Genomic DNA, 10,745 nt, shown 5'->3' with positions numbered 1-10,745 from the left:
GTTGCAGATTTTTAAACGTCTTTTCTCTACCTTGGTAAACGATTCTTCTTTTAAATCTAAGTAACAAACAAAAAAAGTCACTAATGTCTTATTTGATCTGTTGGTATTGAGTGAGCTCACTTGTCAAACATCAACACCGATATTTTGGATCTTGATTCAGTCGTTATTAAAATCTAGACTCGAGTCCTGCTCGTCAAACTGAAATCATCCGCCTAAGAAGCCTTTCTTTTTCATGTGCTCCTCTGCTTTTTATCATTTTACAAATAGATGCCAAAACGGCTCTAATTGTATTTTAAAGGATTCTTCTTTTTAACAGAGTACTGTGCAGAGGTATACTTTGAGCTTTGTACCACAAGGATGGATGAAAAACTGCGATTTAAGCCCAAATCCTACTCTTTTATTTGGTACTCGCTGAGTTGTAATGTTTTGATTTTGAGCTGATTGACTAAAGTGAACCATATAAGTTGGTTTGTATATTGTTTCTTTTTTTTCAAAATTATTTTCTGATAAAACTGCACAAAACTGATCTCAAACCAGCTCTGGGCCTTGAGATTTGGGGACTTTTTAACCACTGATCAATAAAAACGAGTGCAACACTAAACCACATCGTGTTATTTGTTTTGATATTTTTAAAGTGGGTTTAATGTTATTTCTCAGTAGTTGAATAATTGCTGCATAAACTTAAATGTTGCTGATTTGGCTTTAGGCTAAAACAAAACCCAGACCCTTTCTTCCTTGTTCTGTGTCTGGTATAGTGCACAATGTCCGCTCTGCATGTTCTGCATGCAGTAATGAGAACAATGTTTTTGTGTGCCTCGTAGAGTTTTAACCACCTCCAGATGTACGAATAAGAATACCCTCTGAATAACGGAGCATGCTGTTTCTCCTTTATACCTACCCTTGACAGCTGAACACATCTTTTAACACGATGAACTTTGTCATCACTGATCTATTACAGTCACTGGTTTTTTATTTTATTATTATTATTTTTTTTACCAAAATTGAATTTTCAGCAGCAGGTGATGTCTCCTGGCAATCTCCAGGACTGTAGAAATCATCATACTAACCCGTCCCCCAGGACCAGTTGCCAAACCCAGGTCAACCAGTACTTCGTCTGGCTGGCAAACAAGGAGAGTCTGCATGGGAGACCACCGACACTCCCTGCCAACAGTCGAGCGTCTGATCGCTGTTCCGGTTCAGAGAGGAGCACAGAGAAAATTCAGTCTTCTGAGGAGGTCTGTTTTCCACTTCTAGTCATAAGTTCCTGTTCTAGACATTCATGTTTGATAGCAGCCTGCTGTTGGTTTCCACCAAATCCATTTGGCTATTTTCCTATTTTAGATGAGATTCAACAATTGGCAGGAATGGTCCACTGTGCATAATATACCAGTGAAATGCAAAACTCACCTTTTGCATCCTTTTGTGCTGCCATGTGGGTCTCTATTGCCTATAAACATTCCAATAAAAAGAAAAAAACATGTCCATCCATTTAGTCAGTGTTTGGTTTTAGGTATTATGTGCTTAAAGACGTTAACTAAAAGTCTCTTTGTGACATCACAAATGGGGAAATTAGAACCACCTAATGTGTAAAAGAGCTACTCAAGAGTTCCTTCTGGATATCAGAGATCTGTCCGTTCTCTTGTTCGCTCTTCCTTCTTCCATCTCAGGACCATTGCAAAGTGTCCTCCAAACACACCCACATCACCCCGCTTCTCCTCCAGCTTCACTGGCTGTCAGTCAACTTCAGGGTTCATTTCAAGATCCTGGTTCTGGTCTATAGGGCCTTACATGGACAAGCACCATCTTACATTGGTGATCTTATGGGATAGGAATAGGAAAGAGGGAAATCTGTGGATCCTGAGGAAGGTGGAATTGGTAGGGAGAGCAGAACAAGGAGAGGGTGATGAAGGTCACACCAAAATCAGCTTGAACAAGTGAGTTTTCAGCTGCCTTTTAAAGGAGTCCACTGACTGATTTCAGGCTCAGGTGGCGAAAGTTCCAGAGTCTGGGGGCCACAGCAGCAAATGATCTGTCACCGTTGGCCTTAAGACTGGTGCGATGCACAAACAGTAGGCTATGATCACTGGACCTCAGGAACCTGCTGGGGGTGTAGGGACTAAAGCTTGGTTTATGCTTGACGCATTCACTTTCCGCTTGGTGATGCGGCTCGCGGATGGAATGCGCTTCACAACTTGCAGCGTTTATGGTTCATGCGGCTTGTCTCTGCGGTGAGCCAATATTCTCTCAAACTGAACGGGGCAGCATGGAGCTCTACGGCATGCCTCCAACACTAAACCGTAGTAGAAGTAAAAATTACTGTTGTTTACAACATGGCATTCCAGCATTTTTTAACAGCGTCCTCGTCTTTTCCGACAGTGCGAGCTATTTCTCTCCAAGAATTATTAACATGTTGATCACGGTGATCTTTGAGAGCTGAATCATACAAATGTCTGTATTTACGAACCTCTGCCATACAAGTTCTTGCCGGTCCGCCATGTTTTTCCGTGTCCGACCGTCCGCGTGGTTAGAAAATTTCCTAGGTGCGCGGTGCGGAAAGTTTGGGCCGTGGAGGGGCGTGGTTGTTAAAATGACTCAACTTTTCCGCACAGAGCCGTGCGGACCTCGCAGACTCATCAAGCATAAACCAACCTTAAGAAGATCACCAATGTAAGATGGTGCTTGTCCATGTAAGGCCCTATAGACCAGAACCAGGATCTTGAAATGAACCCTGAAGTTGACTGGCAGCCAGTGAAGCTGGAGGAGAAGCGGGGTGATGTGGGTGTATTTGGAGGACTTGGTCAGAAGCCGAGCACAGGCATTCTGAACCACCTGTAGACGGTTCAGGGAGGTTCTGCTCAGACACGTGAAAAGAGTGTTACAGTAGTCCAAAGGGCCATTCCCATCTGTACCGGGTCGGCCCGGGCCGGGTAGCCCCAGTCGGCCCCAGCCTGGCCCGGTTGATTCCACACATCCTTGTCTTAAGCCCATGTGGGCTGATTCTACCCACCAATCAGAGGCTTGCTCTAATGGAAGGTGTGAATTTGCTGTCAGCAGTGGGTGTGTTGGCCCTGGTCGGCCTGAAGCAGACCCCCTCGAGAAGAGGACTGAGAATGAGCCTTGGTTGGCCCGGAAAAATACCAGGCCACCCAGATATGTAAACAACCTACGCTACCCGGCCCGGGCCGACCCGGTACAGATGGGAATGGCCCATAAGCGTGAGGAGATTAAGGTGTGGATAACTGTCTCAAGCTCAGAGCGGAACTCAGCTTAGCAATGTTCCTAAGATGGAAGAAGGAAGAGCGAACAAGAGAACTGGCATGAGAATCCAGGGTGAGAGCTGGGTCAAAGGTCACACCAATGGGCCATTCCCATCTGTACCGGGCCGGGTAGCGTAGGTTGTTTACATATTTGGGTGGCCTGGTATTTACATATCTGGGCCCGAAGTCCGTTGGCTAACTCCTAGTACGACCAGGTCAGTCCAGGGTCATCTTCCAGGTAACGACAGTTGGAACTAGTTTGTGTCTCAAGAATAACTGAAGGAGTTGAACAAATCAGCTTGTTCTGCAGGAAACTATCTTGTTGTCAGCTTTGCAGGTGCGAAAAAGATTTTAAAAGGTTTTGATGACGTAAAAATCTTTGCTGGCTAAAGAGGTCTTGCTCAGACGGCCGGTCTGAAGCTTTTTCTCTAGAACCCTCGAACTGTTGTGAACTAAACTTAAAACCAGAGTAATCTAGTTTTAATACATTGATGTTATGAATAAATAGCCAACCAAAAGTTGACAAGTTTGAGGGATATTACCAAGAATCTCAGAGACACACCCTCTTTGATTCGGAGGCTCTGAATCTGGGCAAAAGGTTAACCATGTGTCATGCGTTTAACTTAACTTAACTTTGTGCAAATGGTGATGACCTCGTCAAGTAAACATGCTAAACATTTACCTTAAATCCTCTAATACAGGCCCGGGCCTGTATTAGACTCAAGCTCATCAAGCTCCAGGCCTTTATTGGAAGGAGGACCAGAATTAGAGGCAGGCCTCTATTTCAATTTGAGCAAAATGAACTAATGGTTCACTGGAGTTTTTGACAATTAAAAGTGCGCCCACATTTTCAAAGTTAAACACATTTCTTTTACCAACGGTAGTTTCTGCTTCAGCCCTCTCCCCCCTCCCCCTGCGCAGCGGCCGCAAAGTCACTGATGCGCCTGCAGCCTCTCGGAGTTCCTGCTGCTCTAAACATTAAAATAATTATTTCATTTTCTGTTCCTCACTTCTGATTACCTTCAATGGTGTCTGTTTGTTGCAACCACCAGGTACAAAAACTAACTTGTTTTTATTTGACTATTTTTCTGTCCTGCCTGTTTATTATCTTCCTGCATCTCCTCTCAATCCTAAAGAGAAACTGCTACCTGGGTTCATATATATTCACCTGATGAGTTACCTTTGAACTGCAGTTCTAAAAGATCTACCGACCGCAAAAACAGTGGAGTGCTCGCTGCTTGGCGGCCGCATCAGTGATCGGTGCGTCACTGAGGACAGAACAGGTGATGCGCCCCGCTCCACAGCAGCGAAACGCATCAGGCACAAATAAAAGAATAAAAGACAGAAAACATAAAAGGAAATGAGCTGACGTGAACAATCGCATGTTAAATTAGTTTTTGAGGTGGCGACACCTGATTTGATAATGTTACTGTGGCCGTGCTCAGGACGCAGATTCTGGAACGCGTCAACAATCAGAGCTTTGCATGCGCAAGCTGGTTAAGGTTAGGATGGGGGTGAGGGGAAGGTTAAATTGCAAGAGGGTAAACGTCACAATTTGGTTGAATGTCCGTTTTACGGCGGGTGTCAGTACCTACCGACGCTCTGGCACAGCGCGTTGCCCCCCCGAGCGCAGGAGCTTGTCACCTGCTGACAACATGCTGCTGTCTTTTCAGTGGACTGCATCTTGCCGGTCATTATCACGTGACAGCGACTAGTCGATGACAGGCATAAAATGTCACTATAGAGCAGTGAAGTCGACTAGTGACTAGTTCATACAACCCCGGCTACTGCTCCCCAGAGTGTTCTGCAGCATAATCAGCACGTTGTCTTTGAACTTGACATCAAATTTTCGCCTCCTCTTCGTCTCCGCATGGTTAAAGTTACCCTCGCGGTCTATCACTGGCAAATCAAAAGTGAGACGGATGACACAACCGCCCCCCGTACTTGCTTGTTACCACATTCCACCTGGCCACAATAAAAAACCGGCCATTATTCACCTCCGCCGACTCCGACACCGGCCAACATATGATACCCGGCAGTTAATAAAATACAGGCTAATATTAGAGGATTTACGGTAATTGTTTTATAATTATTATATGTAGCAATAAACAAACGTTTATTTCATGATTATCTTTAAATTTGAAATCTTCTTTTCTTCTGATCGTCTGTGAGTTGAGTTTATTTAATGAGTTTCTCTGTAAAGGGACCTTGGTAGGAGAGAATGTTATGATTTTATTATCTCTGTCAGTGCATCAGGCTCTGACTCCAGCTGGTGTGAGGAAGGCAGGCTCTGATTTAAAGGGACTACGTGCAGACTTTCAGTCTCCAGTGAGGGAAAATATTGTAGGTTGGAGTCGTAGCCAGGTTATGTTGACTTGGCTGTAGATCTTGATCTGTTGGTCTCAAAATCAGGCAATTTCGTGACATTACAGTTGTTTAGCCACAACCTTTTCCTTTTCCAAGATCTTGGAGATAAACGGAAATTTAGAGATGGGTCTGACTCTTCTGAGATTACCTCTCATGTACCCCTAAGTGTAAGCACAATCACACAAAAATCTCGAATGATCTCTGCTGTCTTTCTGTTTTATGCAGCAACAAAAACGTGTCCATGTGTGTCAAATGTTTATAACATCTTTTAATTCTCTGGTCATCTTAACGAGGTTCTATCAGGCCTCACAACAACATAAAGTTATAATTTTTCACAAAGAAACAAATTCTACCCTTAGCTGCAGATCAAAGTGTCTGGACAGAGCGGCCGTTTAGGAATCAGCATCGCTGGTGGGAGAGGGTCTCTGCCTTACAAAGACCAGGACGAGGTGAGTTCAGGAGCTTCTAGACTAGTATAGAGTATTTGGCTTCCTGAATGAAAACCGTTAAAGGCGATGGAGTTTGATGTTTTTCTCCTCCAGGGTGTTTTTGTTTCTAGACTAGCAAAAGGAGGACCCTCAGAAAAGGCTGGACTCCATGTGGGAGACAGGTTGTTGGAGGTAGGATGATCTTTTCCATAAAGAAAAAAACCAACAAGTTCCAAAACATCCTGTGTAAATTAAAACTGATTTAAAATTTGTAGTTTTTCATGTCTCCACTTGGGGGTGTCATATGACTAACAGAGAGAGCTCGACTCTGTTTCCCTCAGAGACAAGTCCAAGCTGAGACGGAAAAATAATCTATTATTTTTAGAGCAAAACCTATGTTTCATCTCTAAGTGTCCTCCTGCGATACAAGTTGCTGCTTTCACCCTAAATTTCTGACATGACCTCTGTCCTTCCAGGTCAACGGCCTCAGCATGCAGGGGGCGGCCCACCATGAAGCAGTCAGCGCCCTAAGGAATGCTGGGAGCTGCATCAGGATGATGGTGCTGAGAGAGAAACCGGTGCACCGAGAGGCGTTTGACCCAGGCGTGCCTCAGGGACCTCCAGACTTGCCGGGCAGACAGCCGCGCGAGATGGATGTCAAAGGCCAGAGAAGCAAACGGTCTCAGCTGGAGAAAGCAGAGGAGTGTTTGTCCAAGGAGATGGAAACAGTTGTCTGCAATGGAAACAGCTCTGTGGGTGTTTTGGTGGAATGGCGAAAACGTACAGAACAAACTGTTAAAAATTTGACTGGGTGTTACTATCAGCCTCAAGCTAGATGTTATCCTGTGTGTGTGTGTGTGTGTGTGTGTGTGTGTGTGTGTGTGTGTGTGTGTGTGTGTGTGTGTGTGTGTGTGTTTCAGGTTGATTTGGAGAAGAATCGGATCAGAACTGTGTCAGAGCTGAAGGCAGAGGTGTTGAAAAAGGATTCACTTCAAGGGGTGAAACACACAATGACAGTAGACGCCAGCTGCTTCAAACTTTAATTTGTTCCTTTTTGATTTATTCATTCATTCATTTCACCCCTCTGTGCCATCATCTCACAGATTCCCCGGATCATCCTCACTCATCCCTCCACCTCAGACGAAGACGTGGAGATCTTAACACAGATCCTCCCCGGGAGAGACCTCCTGCGCGACTTAGAAGGTCCTGACAAGCGAGCTCATGCTGAATGTTCTTCCCACCCTTCATGATCCCAGCCCTGGAGCGCTGCCTGCTGCAGAAACCCTTGATGACCCAAAACACAACCCTTACTTGCTGTGTTTTGGCTTGCAGCCTTTTCAGGGATGACCAAAGTTTATTCTAAAACTACTCGAATGTGTACTTTTGGTGTCTTTTTTCTTTGATAAATTTAAGTGCTGCTAATAGTTTTTAATAAACATTTTACAGAGTGAAAAGTGATTTTGAGCACTTTTTTTTAAAAACAAAACAGCATTGTTGTTGTGAAACTGTGACACATCACTCCGTTTGACTGATATCTGCTCCACAGGGCTGTGTTTAAGACACTGACACATGCTGTGAGTAGCTAGTGAGAGGTTTTTAGCTGTTTTATTGCCTCCACTGTGATAAAAATCTGTCAAAAATGTTACACAGCAGGGAATTCAAGTCTTTCCAAGTCCTGAGACGAGCTTGCTTCACATGAGTTCTGTGTGAGATAAATGACAGCTCATGTGATTAAACTTCACAAAAGGAAAAAGGACAGAATAGAGAAACACAACAAACTTCAGGAAGATCTCCTTAAATTTGTTCCAAAGTCGGAAGTGGGCAAATTGCTTGCTGTTTACTTTTTTCATTATAACATTTCCTTTTCCATTTCTATGAAAATCACCGGCTTCTGCAACAGGAAATTTTTTGTGCTTGCAGTAAAAAAAAAACAAAAAAAAAACACCACTAACATCATACTGCAACTGTCAAAAGGGCTAAATTACACACATCTCCAAATAACATAACAAACAGTACTTGTGTTATTGGACGTTGTGCAGAAACAACTCTGATGCAGAAAGTCCTCTGAGCACAAGAAATGTTAGGAAGATTTTGAATTCAGTTCTGAGAAGACAGCAGCGGTTCCTCGTACATCCTGAAGTGCAGCATCGACCCAAGACTTGAGAAAGAAACGAAGAGGCCTGCCCTGTCATCCATGGAGAATGCTGTGATGAGTACTTGGGCTGAGGCCACATGGATGGTGCTTGTAAGGTGAGAGTCATGAAGAGGTTATGGGACGGTCAATACAGGTGCATTATGTAGAAGTGATGTAAAAATAACATCCTGTGGTAAAATCTGGTTACTGCAACCACTTTAAACATCTGTCATCAAATTACAATGGTTGGCGCTGCAGTATCAGGCAGGAGATGCGGCAACCCCACGCTCACTGATGGTCAGCAGCAGTTACGTCCCTTCTTCCTTTGTTTTAAAATGAGAAAAACTGACAGTCTCTGCAGCCAGCTGGATATGAAATGTGTTTCAGTATAACCTTCCTTCCAAAATGACTGAAACTTTTGGGACTTTCCCACTGTAAAGTTCTCACCATATTCTTACATACTGCACCTTTGACTTTTTTGTGAGCTATTTTACAGAAACAGCATCCGTACTCTGTTCATGGTGAAGGAACCGAATGCAGACACTAATGACAGCCAGAGAAGTGACCAACCCCCATCGTGCTTCCATTACCTGTAACACACACAACTCCCTGCTTATGATCAAATCCTTCACTAAACTAAAGATAAAGCTCTGGATTGGGTGGATTCCTTGTTATCTGCTCACCCCAATCGCCTAAGGAATTTGAGGATTTTATTTTTTAAACTTGTTTTTGGTTCCCCCACTGCTCACCTGTCAGTTCTAACCGGCAAGATCACCTCAATTAACCATGCTGTCTTTTTTACCACCTCTGTTCCTGCTGACCTTACTGATGCCTCCTCACCATCCTTGGAGGGCCGGATCAACTCCTCCACGTCCTCATCTCCGTTCCGACCTTCTCAACATCCATCACACTGCGGCCACCACCATAGCATCATCAGTCCAGAGGTTTCTCGAGGGGGAACAGATGTAGCTTCAGATGTAGCCGAAACTTCAGCAAGAAGGTAAATAACGTAAATAACAAATCTCTATTATTCTGTGTTCAGTAAAAAAACCAAATGATGCCTGGCTTCTTGCCAAATAGTGAGCCCAAACCATTCATTTTTATAAAATCTGTCAAGATTTGCTATTAAAACATTCCTGACAATTTTACTACACTTTAAGCCCATTGAGCATATTTATTTTTCTATGATAGGTGCTATACAGTATAATTATACTTTACTTACTTGCTGGCATTCTTACTTTATAGGTGAACAGATTTGGCTCACTATTTGGAAAGAAACTAGTGAGTTTTGTCTCTTTCTTGCTTTTATTTAATGCATAGTAAAACTTATTAATTTCATGCTATTGTTCTTTTTAAAAACACAGAAACGGTTTCGTTACCTGTTTTTTCGCTACGTTTCGCCTGCGGCTGCAGACTTCCTCAGGCTGACGCTGTTGGTGGCGTCACTTCCTTCTCCGTTTATCCGCGGGCAGCGGAGGATGTTGTCGCCCTCTACTGCCCGCTCTCCCCTCTCCGACGATGCAGTCCCATGCGCGGTCCAACGTGTAAACTCCATCGTCCCTGTTCATGGTCCCACATCCACGTCTCCTCATCTCTATAGCTTCCTTTATCCATCTTTTGTATTTCTGTTGTTCGGTGTTTATGATCCTTGTGCTGTCCCAGTCCATTACATGGTTTTCTCTTGTGCAGTGATCTGTTACGGCTGACTTCTTTATTGTGCTTTCTGCTTCTTTTCCTGCTCTTGTGTGTTTTCGACTTGCCTCTTTCTCACACTCCTTTCTATGTTCTATTGTTCGTGTGTTGAGTTGGCGTTCGGTTTCTCCTATGTATGTTTTATTGCAGTTTGCATGGGATTTCGTAAATGACTCCACATTTAAGTCCAGCTGGTATCTTGTCTTTTGGGTGTACTAGTCTGTTTCTAACTGTTGTGTATGGCTTTGTTGGTGTGTTTATGTTGTGTTTTTTTCATTGTTGCTCTTATTCTTTCTGTTATGCCTTTGATGTATGGTAAGGTTATCACTGGTTTTGGTTCTTGTCTTTCTAGGTTTCTGGTTCTTTTCTTTCTGTTGTTGTTTTCCTTTGTTTATTGCCCATGTTGGGTATCCGCAGGTCTTTAAAGCGTGTTGTATGTGTTTGTCCTCTTGTTTACGGTCTCTTTCTTCTGCTACCATGTTTGCTCGGTGATATAATGTTCTGATTACTGACATTTTGTGTATGGTGGGGTGTTCTGATGTCCATATTAGATATTGGTCTGTGTGTGTTGGTTTTCTATGTGTATTTATGTTTAGGGTCCCGTCGGTCTGCCTGCTTATTTTCATGTACATAAATGCTATACTGCCTTCTGTTTCTGACTCATATGAACTTTATGTTGCCTGTGTTGTCAATGTTATTCAAGTGTTGTGTTAGTGTTTCTGTTTGTCCTTTGGGTACAATTTCCAGTATGTCGTCTACGTAGCGTTTCCAGAGTTTTATTTTGCAGTTTGGGGGGGCAGTGGCTATGGCTTTTTGTTCTAGGTCTTCCATGAAATACTCGCACAGGGTAGCTGATAACGGGTTACC

At 43.6% G+C, this 10,745-nt stretch overlaps 1 protein-coding gene across 1 annotated transcript; it reads left to right on the top strand.

Annotated features, from left to right (window-relative positions):
* Positions 1 to 6,462: 6,462 nt before the first annotated feature.
* LOC129166752 (uncharacterized) lies at positions 6,463 to 7,389 on the top strand. The gene is made up of 3 exons (XM_054750012.2): positions 6,463 to 6,804; positions 6,973 to 7,050; positions 7,156 to 7,389. Exons 1-3 carry the CDS (start codon positions 6,544 to 6,546, stop codon positions 7,300 to 7,302), a joined length of 486 nt encoding a protein of 161 aa, XP_054605987.2. The 5' UTR covers positions 6,463 to 6,543; the 3' UTR covers positions 7,303 to 7,389.
* The last annotated feature ends 3,356 nt before the right edge of the window (positions 7,390 to 10,745 follow it).

Source organism: Nothobranchius furzeri, chromosome 12 (genome assembly GCF_043380555.1).
Source record: "Nothobranchius furzeri strain GRZ-AD chromosome 12, NfurGRZ-RIMD1, whole genome shotgun sequence".
In the NCBI taxonomy this organism is placed as follows: domain Eukaryota; kingdom Metazoa; phylum Chordata; class Actinopteri; order Cyprinodontiformes; family Nothobranchiidae; genus Nothobranchius; species Nothobranchius furzeri.
This window is presented reverse-complemented; position numbering and strand designations above follow the sequence as displayed.